General features: G+C 40.8%; 1 protein-coding gene across 6 annotated transcripts in view; it reads right to left on the bottom strand.

The window, feature by feature from the left end:
- Positions 1-18,626, bottom strand: part of AKAP13 (A-kinase anchoring protein 13) — a 246,255-nt gene that overhangs the window by 168,495 nt on the left and 59,134 nt on the right. For all 6 annotated transcript variants that reach the window (XM_075858212.1, XM_075858211.1, XM_075858213.1 and 3 more), the window contains one exon: positions 440-739. In XM_075858212.1, the coding sequence (XP_075714327.1) occupies positions 440-739 (300 nt within the window). The remainder of the gene's footprint in view (positions 1-439; positions 740-18,626) is intronic.

Raw genomic sequence — 18,626 nt, forward strand, 5'->3', positions numbered from 1 at the left:
CTCCCCATCATGAACACAGTGAACAAAGTCCACTGTATTCTTTTTTTTAGGCTCTATTAGCCAAACTGCACCATTTTTTCCTATGCCACTTGGGCCAAGATAGAAAAAAACTTTTCTAATAATTTGCTGCTCTTAAATAGGGCAGCAAATTCATGTGACAAATTCACTTTAAGCCTCTGTGTTTAGATCTAAAACTTATAAAAAGCCCTGCAGCCTCAGGCTTTGGACATGTAACTTCAAACATCAGCCCTTCTTTTTGTTGATCACTCAATAGTCTTTTATAAAACTTCCTCTAGTCGGTCTCTCTTATTAAAGGACTTCAAAACAGGCAACATCAAGTTTAGTGGAACAGACGGATTTATCATCTGCTATTTATAGAGCACGGATATATTCTGTGGCACCTTTTTATTAGGACTAAACACCTTCCAATGATCATTACCTGTTATATTTGGGGATTCTCCCAAAATGTTCCATCCACTGGGTAACCGTAAATGTCGAAAAGCCAATGTGATCTTCTTATCCAGTACGACGGCATCCCGAGGAGATGATCTTGAATTATTCAAGAAGAACTTTGCAAATAGAAGAGCTTGCTGGTTGCCAACGCTGGATGCTAAAAATTGAGCAGATTCATATGCTTCGTCTTTGATAAACTCAAAGTTCTCCTCTGCAACTATGGCGGCAGACAGACCTTTCTTAGAAATGAACAGCAGCACTTTTACCTGCTCACAGCAGTCATGACCTACAGAAAACAAATTGAAAAATACATTATCTATCTATATATATCTATATACACATACATATATATATTATATATACACGCGCACACACATATATTTGGATGAAGACCGCATACAGAGAATTTAATGCTTGTATACATTTCTAAACCCGGACACACTGACTGGAGACCGTGCAGTCCTAAGAATTTCATTTCAGTGCTGCAGTAAACACATTGCAAATTAATCAATTCTGTTTACACAAAACCGGGAGGAACTCCAGTCTCCCAACCAAAACTAAAATTATGTAAAATGTCCCTATAGTCAGAGATATAAAAACGGTTAGCAATCGTCATATAATCCTATATGCAATATTTAAAAAAACGTGCAATAGAGAGATCTAGTTTGTAGGTGTGTTTGATTCTCCTATCTTGCAAAATCAGTTTGCCAGGATATTCATATCATCGCTCTGTGCGGTTAAAAGACACTGCTCTGAAACTATCTAGATGTGGTTTGCCACTTGAACTATTTCCCGTCATCATATAATGGCGCTGCCTTTCTAACCAGCTGCTTCTCCTCAATCACACTCCACTACGTGGATACTGATGTTCAGGCCAGGTCAGGTTTAAAGGCCATATAAACTTTTGAAAAGGCACATTATTTATTTATTTATATTTTTGATAAAAAGGTGTATCAGTGTATTTGGTGCAACTTTACAAATACTTTATTAAAAATTTGTTTCTTTTTCAGATACGGCGGCTCTGTATTCCTTATACAGTGCAGCTAAATCTGGCGCTATTCACTAAATCCGCTAGTCCCACAGACCTGACTGGTTCAGTGACAGCACACGATCCACCTGTAAACGATCACATCTAAGTTCATAACTATTTTCCAAACTAATAGGCAGCACTACACAGGACTTCAATTCAGTGAAAAAGGATTTATTCACCCATAGGTCAGTGCAACATTTCAGCCCACATGTGCCTCTCTCAAGCATGCCGTGTAGTGCTGCCTATTCGTTTGGAAATATATATGTGGGACTGGAGTCTGAGGTCCTAAGGCTTGTTGCACACACAACTACACTTATTTTGTATTTAAATGTGCTGCTCTTCCTTTTTCTACTAAGTTCATAACTAAGGCCTCATGCACACGACCGTAAAAACTCCTGTTATTACGGGTCGTAATCACGACCCGTAATAACGGGCTCAGACTTCTATTGGCGACGTTTTCTCACGGGAAGGTGCCCGTGCCGTTGAAAAAGATAGAACATGTCCATGTCCTATTTCAGGCCGTAATAACGGCACGGACAGTCCATAGAAGTCTATGGAGCTCTCGTAATGACGGGTGGCTACATGTGTGCACCCGTCATTACGGCAGCGTTGCTAAGCGACGTCAGTAAATAGTCACTGTCCAGAGAGCTGAAAGAGTTAACTGATCGGCAGTAACTCTTTCAGCACCCTGGACAGTGACTACCGATCAGTATAAACCTGTAAAAAAATTAAATAAAAGACGTTCATACTTACCGAGAACTTCCTGCTTCCTCCAGTCCGGTCTCCCGCCCGTTGCCTTGGTGACGCGTCCCTCTCGACATCCGGCCCGACGTCCTGGATGACGGTTTCAGGCCATGTGACCGCTGCAGCCAATCACAGGTCAATCACAGGCTGCAGCGGTCACATGGACTGCCGCGTCATCCAGGGATGTCGGGCTGGATGTGAAGAGAGGGACGCGTCACCAAGACAACGGCCTGGTAAGTATGAATTTCCTTAACTTTTATTACAGAAAGGGCTGTCCCTTCTCTCTATCCTGCACTGATAGAGAGAAGGGGCTGCCGGTTAGTGCAGTGCTATTTTGCCGCCAAAAACGTGCCCGTAAATGCGGGTGGAATACGGGTGACACCGGACCCATATTTACGGGCACGGGTTCGTAAATACTGGTGCAAAACGGGTCGAATACGTGTGACACCGGACCCGTATTTACGCCAGTATTTACGGGTGGGAAAAAATACGGTCGTGTGCATGAGGCCTTAGACGTGATAGTTTACAGGAGAATCCTGGTTGTCAGAGACATAAAAGACCCGCTGTCAGTGAACCGGTCAGGTCCGCGGGACTGACTGATTCAGTGAATAGCGCTAGATACAGCTGCTCTGTATAGAGAATACAGAGCAGCTATATCTGAAAAAGTAAAACAAATTTTTAATAAAAAGTATTTGTAAAGTTACACCAATCACACGGATAACTTTTTATTAAAAAAAATAATAATAATTTGCCTTTCAAAGTGTACATAGGCTTTAAGAAATGACCACCTTAATAATGGTACTTCATTTACTTTAAAGGGGTTTTCCGCTATCGGACAACTGATGACCTATCCACTGGATAGGTCATTAGTATACGATCGGTGCGTGTCCAACATCAGGACCCAGCATGAATCATGTGCTCCGGCTGTCTGCGGGCACCGGATGTCTTTGCACACTATGCAGTGTACGGAGTCGGAAGCAGTTGGCTCCGTACATTGCATAGCTGCCGTGCTGCAGAACAGCAGCTCGGTTCCTATTCACTTTAATAGGAGCAGAGCTGCAGCTCGGCCACTGTTACATGACCGGAGCCATGTGCTTCAGGGATGGACAACCGGTACCCGAAGGCAGCTGGAGCAGCTGATCGGTGCGGGGTCCGGATGTCGGACACGCACCGATCATATACTGATGACCTATCTGGTCGATAGGTCATCAGTTGTCTGGTAGTTGAAACCCCTTTAAATATGTTTTACGGGACTTGGGCTGTTTTCAACCTGTAGGATTCCAATAAAGTCCGCCGCTGCAGCTTCCAGTTGTCACCCAGCTTTCCCTCAAATTTGACAAATCTGCCCGAAGACACATAAAAGACTTGTAGCTGTTAATTTCTTTTCTTTTTTGGGGGGGGGGGGGATTTTTTTAAACCAGGTTAAAATTTTTGTTTAATTTTAGATGTTGTCATTTAAAGTGTAGCTAAACGTTCGGCAAACTTCTGACATGTCATAGTGACATGTCAGAAGGTTGGATTGGTGGGGGTCCGAGAATTGAGGCCCCCACCAATCGCTAGAACGAAGCAGCTGAAGCCCTCGTGTGAGCGCTCAGCCGCTTCATGTCTGTTCTGCTTTCGGTGTACGGACTCAATAGAAAGTCTATGAGCCCGTACTCTGATACATCGGCTTTACGGAAAAAGCCGAACAGAAACGAAGCAGCTGAGCGGTCACACGAGCGCTTCTGAAGCTTCGTTCTAGCAATTGGTGTAGGTCTCCGTGCTCTGACCCCCACCAATTCAAACTTCTGACATGTCACTATGATGTCAGAAGTTTGTCGAACGTTTAGCTACACTTTAAGTCAGGAACAACACCAACAGCTTATTTAATTGCTCCCCAAAAGATAAAAAAATTAATTCCTGACATGGTTATTGCTACCAATTATGCAAACCAGAGAACAAAATGCAAAAGCCTACAAATTTCTAATTATGAAATCAAACATAAAAATGTATTCCTAGGTAAAAAGACAAAAAAAAATGGTATTTATTGCCTGTATCCTCATGCTGCCGATAACGATAATTGGCTTAAGTAAACAGTACATAGAATGGATTATACTATGTACTGTTAAGATTGGTTAAGACTTTGGCCAATGATAATTATCAGCAGCAAGATCGGTAAATGTTTAAAACAACATTTGCATAAGGCGTTATTGTCTAACGCACGGTTGTCGCAAAAGTAGTTGCTAGGCAGCAATGATGCTCCTCACTAGGTCGGGCAGGCTACGAAGACAGTCTTGAGGTTAACGTAAATCAGGTAAAAAGTCGTTCCGTGGTATGAGACTTTTATTGATAGAATGTATTAATCCGAGAAAAGAAGTTGTATGAAGTCTTTAGTGACGGAATAAAAATACAGAGTGCATAATCTAGGTTTTTGAGGCAACATCTACCCAGCAAAGGCCGCCACACAAAATGCTACACAACAGTGTAAAGTGGAGGGTGAGCTGTGGGTTGCTCGGGGTATTTTCACAGATAGATGACACTATGCAATGTCATTATGTCTAAATAGAACTTAATCTGTAATCCAATTTCAACTGAGCAGCTGCAGGATCCTTCTGCTTTACAGGGAGCAAATACGGAAACATGCTCTAAAGTGTGTCCGAACCGGCATTTTATTAGTAAAGTGGATCTCTAGACTAAGCTCACCATTTACCCTATTGAGAAGTGAAGTATCAGCTCTACCCTATTACATCGCACAGTCACAAGCTATTTGTGGAATAAAAGTACCAAATTAACAAAAACAATTCGGGCAAGTTCACAGAGTTTTGTCAGCAGAACATTTCTTTTGTAAAGCTGGTTTGACACTTTTGTTGCCGCATTTTTAAAAAAAAAAAAAAAAATGATAGAGTAAGGCCTCATGCACACGGCCGTGCCCGTAATCACGGCTCGCGATTGCGAGCATAGCCGGCCGCCGACACCCGCGGGCCGCATTTTCGTGCCGTGCTCCCATACAAAGTATGCGAGCACGGCACGCAAAAAAAACCAAAAGTAGGACATGCTCCATATTTCCCGGCACAGTTCTAAGGCACGGACACCTTTCCGTAGCGATACGGAAAGGTGTCCGCTGTTAATAGAACCCGGCGGGTCCGTAATTGCAGACTGTATTGCGGTCCGCAATTACAGAGTATTTTTACGGTCGTGTGCACAGGGCCTGAGAATTAAATGCAAACTTATTTTTTTATAAGTTCTCTTATAAAGTGGACGTGCATGCACAGATAGCACGGCCCTGTCCCCTGCTTCTCCTATCCTCGGCATCTACAGGTTCTTCTCAATGTATTAGAATACCAAAAAGTTAATTTCAGAAATTCAATTCAAAAAGTGAAACTCATATTATATAGATTCATTACACACAGAGTGATCCGTTTCCAGCATTTTTTTCTTCTTCGAATGTTGAGGATTATGGTTAATGAAAACCCCAAATTTAGTGTCTCAGAAAAGTAAAATATTGAGCAAAAGTTGAAGATTGTAGACTCACGGTGTCACATTTTAATCAGCTAATCAACACAAAACACCTACAAAGGTTTCCTAAGCCTTTAAATAGTCCAACATTCTGGTTCAGTAGGCTACACGATCATGGGGAAGACTGCTGACTTGACAGTTGTCCAGAAGACCGTCATTGACACCCTCTACAAGGAGGGTAAAGCCACAAAAGGACATTGCTAAAGAAGCTGCTGTTCACAGAGTGCTGTGTCCAAGCATATTAATGGAAGGTTGAGAGGAAGGAAAAAAAGTGTGGTAGAAAAAGATGCACAAGCAACAGGGATAACCACAGCCTTGAAAGGACTGTCAAAAAAAGGCCATTCAAGAATCTGAGGGAGATTCACAAGGAGTGGACTGCGGCTGGAGTCAGTGCTTCAAGAGCCACCACACACAGACGTATCCAGGACATGGGCTACAACTGTCGCATTCCTTGTGTCAAGCCACTCATAACCCAGAGACAACGTCAGAAGTGTCTTACCTGGGATAAGGAGAAAAAGGACTGGTCTGTTGCTCAGTGGTCCAAAGTCCTGTTTTTAGATGAAATAAAATTTCAAATCAAGGTCCCAAAGTCTGGAAGAACAGTGGAGAGGCACTCAACCCAAATTGCTTGCAGTCCAGTGTGAAGCTTCCACAGTCGGTTATGGTTTGGGGAGCCACGTCATCTGCTGGCATTGGTCCACTGTCTTATATCAAGTGCAGACTCAATGCAGCCGTCTACCAGGAAATTTTAGAGCACTTCAATTTTAGATGCACATTTCATTTTCCAGCAGGACTTGGCACCTGCCCACACTGCGAAAAATGCCAATACATGGTTTATTAACCACATTATCACTGTGCTCGATTGGCCAGCAAACTCGCCTGACCTAAACAGAATCTATGGGGTATTGTCAAGAGGAAGATGAGACACCAGACCCAACAATGCAGACGAGCTGAAGGCAGATATCAAAGCAACCTGGGCTTCCATAACACCTCAGCAGTGCCACAGGCTGATCGCCTCCATGCCACGCTGTATTGATGCCGTAATTCATGCAAAAGGTGACCAGACCAAGTATTGAGGGCATATACTGGACATACTTTTCAGTAGGCCAACATTTTAGGTATTAAAATTCATTTTTAAAATTGGGCTTATAGAATATTCAAATTTTAGGACACTAAATTTGGAGTTTTCATTAACTATTAGCCATAAACATCAACATTAAAAGATAAAAATGCTGGAAATAGATCACTCTGTGTGTAATGAATCTATATAATATATCAGCTTCACTTTTTGATTTGAATTACTGAAATAAATTCACTTTCTGATGATACTCTAATTAATTGAGAAGGACCTGTATAAGAAGAGCGGAGTGATCTTATTCATTGTGATGCTCCCCTCCCCTCCTTTTAGGCCTAGTTGACAGTGAGCTTTTTTTCAGGCAGAAAAAATCTGCCTCAAAATTCCTGCAGGAATTTTGGGGGAAGAGTTTCAAATGCAAGTGTTTTTTTGAGGCATTTGATAGGTTTTTGTTTTTTTTAATTAATCAAAGACAAAAACTGTGGACGGTTTTTGGTATAAAAAAAAACAAAAAACACTTTGGCCTCATACACTGACGGAACGGCTCAGACGTCCTGCTGCAGTGTAACTTGATCCGCTGCTGTATAGTAACAGATAGGAAATGTCAGGGTAGCTGGCATAGGGATACTCTTCTGACCGCTCCGAGAAGCCCTACTGCTATGCCAGCTCATTAACCATAGAGGAGCCACATTAGGCTGGATTCACACGAGCATGTTCGGTCCGTAAAGGACGGAACGTATTTCGGCCGCAAGTCCCGGACCGAACACAGTGCAGGGAGCCGGGCTCCTAGCATCATAGTTATGTACGACGCTAGGTGTCAGTGCCTCTCCGGGGAACTACTGTCCCGTACTGAAAACATGATTACCGCACGGGACAGTTGTCCCGTAGCGAGGCAGGGACTCCTAGCGTCGTACATAACTATGATGCTAGGAGCCCGGCTCCCTGCAGTGTGTTCGGTCCGGGACTTGCAGCCGAAAAACGTTCCGTCCTTTACGGACCGAACATGCTCGTGTGAACCCAGCCTTAGAGATGAATGAGTCATAAAACATATCTGAGTCTTTTCAAAGAATAAAGACACTCAGGTGCGTTATTTAATAACTTTTAAACTTTGATACGTTTCACGAATAGCCATCCTGAGACAACTGCTTTAAAGGCAATGTACACCTTTGAGGGCATTATTATTTTTTTAAATAAATAGCTTAGTCAGTGTGATTAGTGTAACTTTGTAAATATTTTTTTTTTTTTTAAATATATATTTAACTTTTGGAGATACAGCTATTCTGTATTCTCTATACAGAGCAGCTGTATCGCTTGTTTTACACCGAATCAGTCAGTCCCATTCATTGCTCTACGACAAGTATACCAATCCTGAGTTACAGCTTGTTTAACAGTCCAGGGCATCATTCACTATTCTGCAGGCTTTAGGATTCCTTGGTTTAACCAACTGCGCAGAGGCTGATCTTGTGACTTAAATTCTGAAAAGTGTAGTCTTTATACCAGACAATGTACAGTAATCTGGTGTAGTAAAAACAAAACTAAATCACAGCGCTCCGCTGTTTCAGTCAACCTCATATAGCTGGTCCCTGCTCCATTCAAACTCCTGCTGCCCGCCAGCTTGCGTCTGGCCATCGATGGGGGTTCAAGAGTTCGCACCCCCACCGATCTAGCAATTTTCACCTATCCACCGTATAATAACCTTTTGAAATACCCTTTTGGGGAGGTGTCCAACGACAAGCTTGTCGACCGTTTCCAAGGACAACCAAAAGAACTAGAGTATAGGCTCTGGACTAAAATAGAGGCTGTAATTTAGGATCCTTGCAAAACTTTTTATGCAGATTATATATAAACATAAAACTGTACTATGGTGCTGAAACCTGGGAGTCCACTTTAATACAATACTAGGTAACCTAGTGTTTTAGAAACTGTAGTTTGTTTATGCCATGTGCTGCATAACTGCAGAGGCCTGCAAATCCACGAGTTAATCATAGGTGTGAAATATGAATAGCCAACCAAGGGTACAGCAAATCTGAGCACAAGCATGGCACATATATGAAGAAATAAATAAATCACTAAAGCCCAAATATTAACTTAAGTCACAAAGCTAGCACAACATGAATGCCATAGGCCTGTTAAACTTTCCCGACATTTGCCATATGGATAAGTCATGGAAAGCTAGTGCTTCCCGCATTCTGCCGTATCCATACGACAAATGCATGGTACTGGCTCAGAAGCAGATTCGGTGCCATCATCGCCAGATGTCAGCAGTGTATTACAGCTGACATCTGGCTGTAATGACAGGGACCGAAATTAGCTTCAATTCCCGCCATTTACCCCTTAAGTGCAGCAGTCAAATGCTAATCGCTGCATTTAAGGTGTTTGCAGCTTATCGGCACCCCAGCAATTAAATTGTCAGGGTTTCAGTGGCTACAATGGCAACCGGAGGCCTGATACTGGACTCCCGGTCCTAATGGCATGGAAGCCGTTAAGGCCACGCCCGGGGCCTGAAACACTTCCGTAACCGACGGCAAGATGGCGCCAGCTCAGGAGCTGAGCCGGCGTGATCGGCAGTGGATGTCAGCTGTATGTTACAGCTGACATCCACCTGTAATGGCAGGAAACAGAGCTAGCTCCGATCCATGCCATTAACCCCTTAGATGCAGCAATCGAAAGCGATCGCTGCATCTTAGAGGTTGCTAGCAGATCAATCAGGGCAACAGGAGGCCTAACAATGCCATTACAGAAGCCTAAATCGGCTTGCCGTCAGTGAATAACTGACAGATCTAATACATTGCACTACATTGGTAGTGCAATGTATTAAAAAAAAAAAAATCACAGTTGGACCTTCAAGTCCCCTAGTAGGACTTTAAAAATCTGTGGAAAAAAAGTATACCAAAAAAAGGTGTACAAAAAAAAACATAAATCTCAAGTAATAAAATACAATCGCCCTTTCCCCTTATCAAGTCCTTTATTATTAAAAATAAATAAAATAAAAGCATACATATTTGGTATGACCACGACCGTAACGGCCTGTACTATAAAAATATTATGTGATTTATTCCACACGGTGAACAGCGTAAAAAAAAAAAAAACTAAAAAAAAAGAACAGGATTTATGCTTGTTTGTCACTTTGCCCTACAAATATTGGACTAAAAAGTGATCAAAAAGTCGCATGTATCCAAAAATGGTACCTATAAAATCTATAGCTCGTCTCGCAAAAAATAAGCCCTCATACAGCTTCGTCGACTAAAAAATTAAAACGTTATGGTTCTCACAACTTGGGGACAGAAAAAATACATTCTTTTTACAAAAGTAATTTTACTGTGCAAAAAGTTGTAAAACATAAAAAAGTGCTATAAATTTGGTATCGCCGGTTTCGGACTGACCCATAGAATAAAGGTAACATGTAATTTACAATGCATGGTGACCGCTATTTTAAAAAAACTAAAAAAACGATGCCATAATAGCAGTTTTTTTATTACCTTGCATCCTAAAAAATAGGATAAGAAGTGATCAAAAAGTCTCATGTACCCCAAAATTGTACCAATAAAAACTACAGCTCATCCCGCAAAGAAAGAGTCCTCATACCACTACGCCTATCAAAAAATAAATTTAGTCAAGGCTTCAATAAGCCAGGAAAGAAAACATATGCAGTTGTGCCGGCCCGAGGGGAACATTTCTTCTGTATCAAGAGGCGAATTAACAAGGCCCTAAAGTTAGAGAACCAGGAAGGGGAGGGATCAAACATATCTGATGGAAGCGAGGGTGCCGGTATTATACCAGGACAACACTTTCCCAGAAAAATTCCCTAAAACTGCAAATGTGCGGCGTGTGGACCAAAAGGGGGATAAGGAAGGACATTGATCAGGGAGAAACTGGCCTGTGCAGAAAGGATTGCTTCACAGCAAAATATTTATGGTTTATTTTATTGTTTTTTTACCCCATTATTATACCACCTGACTATGCCCAGCTTACATATACCCCCACATTATAAATTGAAACACCTGTTATACTCCAAACAAAAACTACTACCAAGCAAAATCCACGCTCCAAAAGCCAAATAGCGCTCCCTTCCCTCTGAACCCTACAGCGTGCCCAAACAGCAGTATACTTCCACATATATGGCATCGCCACACCCGGGAGAACCCTTTTAACAATTTTGAGGCGTGTGTCTCCAGTGGCACAAGCTGGGCACTACATATTTGCCACTGAAATGGCATCTAGGGAAATATTTTTTATTTTTTTTTTACTTTGCACCATCCGCAGCGCAATCATTTATGGAAAAGACCTGTGGGATGAAAATGCTCTCTACACCCCTTAATAAATGTCTTGAGGGGTGTAGTTTCCAAAACAGGGTCACTTCTCAGGGGTTTCTTTTATTACTTCACATCAGAGCCTCTGCAATTGTGAACGACTACTTCGTAAATCGCCAAATTAGGCCTCAATTTTGTATGGTGCGCTTTCACACCTGAGCCTGGTCGAATATCCAGGCAAAAGATTAGTGCCCCATGTAGGGTGATTCTAAAACCGGGAAACACCGCATAATAATTAGAGAGCTGTCTTGTTATGGTGGCACAAGCTGGGCATCACATATTGGCATATCTATGGAAAAAATAAAATTTTCACTCTGCAACATTGAGTGCACACTAATTTCTGCAAAACACCTGCGTGGTTAACATGCTCACTACACCCCTAAATATTTTACTGCTTGTCAAAATGTTTAACTACACCCCTAGGTGAATACCTTGAGAGGTGTAGTTTCCAAAATGGGGTCACTTCAGGGGGGTTTCCACGGTTTTGTTCCCACATAACGCCCAGAAAAAATCCTGCAAAATCTGCACTCCAAAAGCCAAATGGTGCTCCTTCTCTTCTGAGCCCTGCCGTGTGCCCAAACAGCAATTTATGACCACATATGGGGTATTGCCGTACTCGGGAGTAATTGCTTTACAAATGTTGGGGTTCTTTTTTTCCATTATTTCTTGAGAAAATGAAAAATTTTGAGCTAAAGCTACATCTTAACCCTTTCACGACCAAGGACGAAAATGAACGTCATGGTCGGGTGCTAGTTCCCGCACAATGACGTTCATTTTCGTCCGCATTTCAAACTGTTACTCTGTGTAAACACAGAATGACAGACGCGCGCTGACAGCTGTCCTAGACAGCTGAGACGTCAGTCTCGCCGGACAGCGGACCATCGCCGCTGCTTTCGGCAGTTAACCCCTTAAGTGCGGCGACGGATTGCCGTCGCCGCATTTAAGTGGTTTGAAGCCCATCGTGGGGGCTACCCCATCGTGGGGGCTACCGATGCTTGTCACGGCAATCGGAGGTCAGATAATGACCTCCGGGTTGCCATGTACGGAAGCCTCGGAGGAACAGCCTCCGGCCGTTCCTCCTCTGCTTCCTGTCAGTGTGACAGTCACGTCACAATGACAGAGTACATTACACTACATGTGTAGTGTAATGTACTCTAGCAGCGATCAAAGCTGCAAGTCTAAGTGTCCCCTAGTGGGACAAGTAAAAAAAGTAAAAAAAGTAATAAAAATGTTTTAAAAAAAGTGTAAAAATAAAAAATTTATAAGTTCTATAAACACAAAATGCTTTTTTTCCCTATAATAAGACTTTTATTATAGAAAAAAAATTAACACGTTAAAAAAGTACACATATTTTGTATCACCGCGTTCGTAACGACCCCAACTATAAAACTATAATGTTATTTTTCCCGCACGATGAACACCGCAAAAAAAATCAATAAAAAACTACGACAGAGTCACAATTTTTTGGGTAACCACCGCTCCCTAAATAAAGAATAAAAAGTGATCAAAAAGTCGCATGTACCCAAAAATAGTACCAATAAAAACTTCTATCCGTCCCGCAAAAAACAAGCCCTTACACAGCTTTTTTTACTAAAAAATTAAAAAATTATCGCTCTCAGAATATGGTGACACAGATTTTTTTTTTTTATTATAAATAAGTCATTTTATTGTGCAAACGCTAAAAAAAAAGGACCAAACCTATATACATATGGTATCGCCGTAATCGTACAAACACGCAGAATAAAAGTAAAAATGTAATTTATAGCGTACGGTGAGCGCCGCAAAAAGAAAACCTAAAAAACGGTGTCAGAATTCCTGTTTTTTGCTCAGGATTGCAAAAAAATTGAATAAAAAGTGATTAAAAAAAAAACTTATGTACCCCAAAATGGTACCAATGAAAAGTACAGATTGTCTCGCAACAATTAAGCCCTCACACGGCTCCGGTGGTGAAAAAATAAAAAAGTTCTGGCTTTCAGAATATGGCGAGGCAAAATGTGCAGAGTGTCCAAAAGCAGATAAGATCGGGCGCCATTTATCAGTGCGACACTGGCCACATATCTGTGGATAATTATTTATTTACCCCATTATTATACCCTCTTATTATGCCCTGATGTACTCCGCACAGATTACATATACCCCCACATTATAAACTGAAATACCAGCGAAACCCAAAACAGAAACCTACCAAGCAAAATCTGCGCTCCAAAAGCAAAATGGCGCTCCCTCCCTTCTGAGCTCTGCAGCGTGCCCAAGCAGCAGTTTGCGCCCACATATATGGCATCGCCATACCCGATTGAACCCGCTTAACGTTTTATGAGGTATTTGTCTTCTGTGGCACAAACTGGGCACAACATATTATGCACTAAATTGGCGTATCAGTGGAAAATAGCAATTTTCACTTTGAACCATCCGCTGCGCATTAACCCCTTTGCGCACTATGACTTAATTGCCCGTCATGATGCGGCGGTTGATGTATGGAGCGGGCTCACGTGCTGAGCACGCTCCATACGCTGCGGGTGTCGGCTGTGTATTACAGCAGGCCCCCTCGGTACTAACGGACAGGTACAGCGATCGCTGTTACAGAAGCCTGTAGGAATAACAATATACTGCAATACATTAGTATTGCAGTGTATTGTACCAGTGATCCAATGATCGCTGGATCAAGTCCCCTAAGGGGATTGATTAATAAAATATGTAGAAGAATTATAGTTATTAGTAGTGAGAATTATTTTTTTTTAAAGTTAAAAAAACAAAACACCTTTTCGCATTTTTCTTCTAAAGTAATGTAAAAAAAATCAACAAAATTGGTATCGCTACGTCCGTAAAAGTCCGAACTATTACAATATACCATTATTTAATTTTCACAGTGCACACCTTAAAAAAATTTAATAATTGAAACCGCCAAAAATCGCTGTTTTGTTTTTTTGTCACCTTCGCTCTAAAAAAAAATGTAATACAACATTTGAATCACTTTTTATGTACCAAAAAATGATACCAATAAAAACTGCAGCTCCTCCCGCAAGAAATAAGCCCTCACACCGCTCTATTGATGGAAAAATAAAAAAGTTATGGCTCTTGGAAAGCGGGGAGAGAAAATCTAAAATATGAAAGCAAAAAATGGATCAGTCCTGAAAGGGTTAATTCATTTCTAATGAAAAAACTTTTGACCACATGTGGGGTATTTCCGTACTCGGGAGAAATTGCTTTATAAAAAATGGTTGTTTTTTTCCTCATTTATCCCTTGTGAAAATGAGAAAATGCAACATTTTAGTGGAAAAAATGTTAATATTAATTTTTACGCCCTAATTCTAATAAACTCTGCAAAAGACCCGTGGGGTGTAAATGCTCACTATACCCCTAGAAAAATTCCTTGAAGGTTTTTCCAAAATGGGGTCACTTTTGGGGGGTTTCCACTGTTTTGGTCCCTCCAGTGCATTGCAAATGCGACATGGCACCGAAAACCATTCCAGCAAAATCATAAATCCAAATGGCGCTCCTTCCCTTCTGAGCCCTGCTGTGGGTCCAAACAGCAGTTTATTACCACATATGGGGTATTGTCGTAATCGGGAGACATTGCTTTACAAATGTTGGGGTGCATTTTCTTCATTATACCTTGTAAATAATAAAAATTTCTATGTTGTTTCAGAAAAAAAGTACATTTTAATTTTTACAGACTAATTCCAATATATTTAGCGAAAAACCTGTGTGGTCAAAATGCTAACTATACCCCTAGATAAATACCTTTAGGGGTCTAGTTTTCGAAATGGGGTCGTTTATGGGGAGTTTCTATCGTTCTGGCAGCTCAAAGCCTCTCCAAATGTACAGTGGGGCCTAAAACATTTTCAACCAAAATATGAGTCCTGAAAGCCTCCGGGTGCTCCCTTCCTTTTGGGTCCTGCTGTGTGTCCAGGCAGCGCATTAGGGCCACAATGTGGGTATTTTTGAAAACAGGAGAAACAGGGTGATAGATTTTGTGGTGTGTTTCTTCATTCTCATGGTCGCTTTACAAAGAAATTGGTCTTCAAACTGATACTTCTATGAAAAAAAGTGTTTTGTTTTTTTTTTCACCTGCTATGTATTACATTTAGCAAAAAACTGTGGGGTCAAAATACTTACTATACCCTTAGGTAAATACCTTAAGGGGTCTAGTTTTCTAAATGGGGTCATGTGTGAGGGTTTCCATCACTCTAAGACCTATGAGCCTCTGAAAACCTGGCTTGGTGCAGGAAAACAAAACGTACTTCAAAATTTATAAAATTATTATTCAATTTGTAAGTCCTCTAAATTGCTGAAAATTTATTTTATTTTTTCCAAAAGTGCTGCCAAAATAGAGTAAAGAGATAGAAATATATATTTAATTCAAAAAATTGTACAGTATTTGTGTACATATGTGACATATTGCAGTTAAAAATAGGGGAAAATGGTAATTTTTACAAAATTTCTTCCATTTTTCTATTTTTTAATTAATTTCCGCAAATTGTATCAGTCTACTTTTACCACTAAAATAAAGTACAACATGTGACGAAAAAACAATGTCAGAATTACTTGGATATTCAAAACTTTCACAGAGTTATTCTCTGATAAAGTCACACATACCAGATTTGACACATCTGGCTTGGTCATTAAGGTACAAACATGCCCGGTCATTAAGGGGTTAAGAAGAAAAGGGATTGTTTTTATTTTCACTGCCCATTTCTAATAAATGCTATGAAAAGCCTGTGGGGTCAAAATGCTCACTACACCACTGGATGAATTCCTCAAGAGGTGTTTCCTAAATGGCATAACTTCTTGGGTGTTTTCACTGTTTTGGTCCCTCAGGGGCTTTGCAAATGTGACATGGCCTCCACAAACCATTCCTGCTAAATTTGAGCTTTAAAAGCCAAATGGCGCTCTTTCTATTCTAAGCCCTGCCGTGTGTCCAAACAGCCATTTATGACCACATGTGGGTAATTGTTTTACTCGAGAGAAATTGCTTTACAAATTTTGCGGTGCTTTTTCTCCCTTAGTCCTTGTGGAAATTAGAAAAAATTAGCTAAACCTACATTTTCTTTGAAAAAAATTTAGATTTTCATTTTGATGGCCTAATTCCAATAATTTCTGCAAAAAACATGTGAGGTCAAAATGCTCTGTATACCTCTAGATAATTTCCTTGAGGGGTGTACTTTCCCAAATTGGGTAACTTTTGGGGGATTTCCACTGTTTTGGCACCGCAAGAGCCCTTCCAACCTGACATGGTGCCCAAAATATATTCTAATAAAAAGAAGGCCCCAAAATCCACCAGGTGCTCCTTTGCTTCTGAGGCCGATGCTTCATTCCATTAGCACACTAGGTCCACATGTGGGATATATCCTAAATATTTCCTGCTTTTCTCTGGTAAAACTTTGTGTTAAATAAAAAAAATTGATTCAAAATGAGTTTCTGCAAAAAAATAAATAAAAAATAAATACAATTTTTACATTTCACCTATTTGCCTTAATTCCTGTGAAACGTCTATGGGGTTTAGAAATTTTCTAAATGTGGTTTTGAATACTTTGAGGGGTGAAGTTTTTAAGACATTGGGGTTTCTAATATATAAGGCCCTCAAAGCCACTTCACAACTGAACTGCCCCCTACAAAAATAAGCCTTTCTTGAAAATGTGAGAAATTGATGCTAAAGTTCTAAGCCTTGTAACGTCCTAGGAAAACACTTTTGATTGCCATTGTTTATTTGAACATCCTTTTAGACATATGGGTGATGTTAATTGACAACAATTTTGGGTGGTATACCCGCCTGTCTTACAAGCAGATACATTTAAATTTAGAAAAATGCAATTTGTTTGCTAAATTTTGGTGTTTTTCACAATTAAATACTAAGGGTATGTGCACACGTAGTGACCAAAAACGTCTGAAAATCCAGAGCTGTTTTCAAGGGAAAACAGACCCTGCTTTTCAGACGTTTTTTGACCAACTCGCATTTTTCGCTGCGTTTTTCGCGCCGTTTTCGCGGCGTTTTTTACGTCCGTTTTTGGAGCTGTTTTCATTGGAGTCTATGAGAAAACAGCTCCAAAAACGTCCAAAGAAGTGTCCTGCACTTCTTTTGACGAGGCTGTATTTTTACGCGTCGTAGTTTGACAGCTGTCAAACGACGACGCGTAAATAACAGGTAGTCTGCACAGTACGTCGGCAAACCCATTCAAAGGAATGGGCAGATGTTTGCCGACGTATTGTAGCCCTATTTTCAGACGTAAAACGAGGCATAATACGCCTCGTTTACGTCTAAAAATAGGTCGTGTGAACCCAGCCTGAATGTATCGATCAAATTTTGCCAGTAACAAAGACCAATGTGTCACGAGAAAACAAACAATCTCAGAATCGCTTGGATAGGTGAAAGCATTCCGACGTTATTACCACATAAAGTGAAACATGTCAGATTTGAAAAAGGAGGCCCTGTCAGGAAGGTCAAAAGTGGCCAAAGAGGGAAGGGGTTAACAGAGAGCAGCACAACAAAGTCACGAGTCATTGCTTTCAACAAATTAGTATCCAGGAGGCATAGCGAGTATGACCAACACAGCATGAAAGAATGTTTTATTTTATCGTAGCTTCCGTATTTATTTTTGCTTTGTACACAGGGAAATCCTGTCCATGGTCGAAGCACCTATTGGAAGGGCTGGCACAAGGGGAGCATTAGAAAGCAGCCGCATCCTTCTGATGGTGTGAAATGAGTACCATTGCTAAGTAGCAGCCCCATCCTCTTTTTCCTATAGCTTATCCAGACCCTCCTTTTTGGTTGTGATTGATCCTGAGTGGCTGTTTTCCTGCTTAGCAATATGTTTAGGTAATATAGATTTATTTTTTTCTGCAAAAATGGAACATCTCAAAGAGAACCTGTCAAGTAGAAAATGCAGTGCTATCTGCGAACAGCATTTTATAGCAGGTGTAGGTATATTTTTATAGCAAAAGATTCAGTATAACTTGTAATTTAGTCATTTAAACTTGTACCCATTCTGGGCTTGGGAGTCCAGTGGGCGGTCCTTAAAAGATTAGCAACCTTCCCTGTATGAGCATGAGAACAGAGATAGCCGTCTACTGGACTCCTAAATCCAGAATGTGCACAGGTTTATAATTAACAAAGTAAAAGTTATACTGAATCATTTGCTTGAAAAACAGATTAATCGTCTCAGTTCCTGCTGCTCTATTACTTGCTTCCTGCAGACTGAACTGCATTTAAGGAGACAGGTTCCCTTTAAAGAAATAAAGTAAGGGACTTTCTGATCTCTCATACAAACACACGAAATGCGAGCCAAAAATCATTCAATAAGGCTATGTTCACACATTCATGACTTTTCAGAATAATCCGTGGCAGAAATCTGCAGCTGAAACTCTGATTCACATCATTAAAGTTTAATGGAGCTAATCTGCGGAGGATTACAAAATAATCCGTTTTTTTCTGCAGCGTGTGAATGGATTTTGTCCTGATTTAGGCGTGGAAGTCACAACGTGTCAGCCTACAGGCTCAGTTTTAGAAGAGAAATATTTTGGC

The sequence above is a fragment of the Rhinoderma darwinii genome, chromosome 3, assembly GCF_050947455.1.
Source record: "Rhinoderma darwinii isolate aRhiDar2 chromosome 3, aRhiDar2.hap1, whole genome shotgun sequence".
Lineage (NCBI taxonomy): Eukaryota > Metazoa > Chordata > Amphibia > Anura > Rhinodermatidae > Rhinoderma > Rhinoderma darwinii.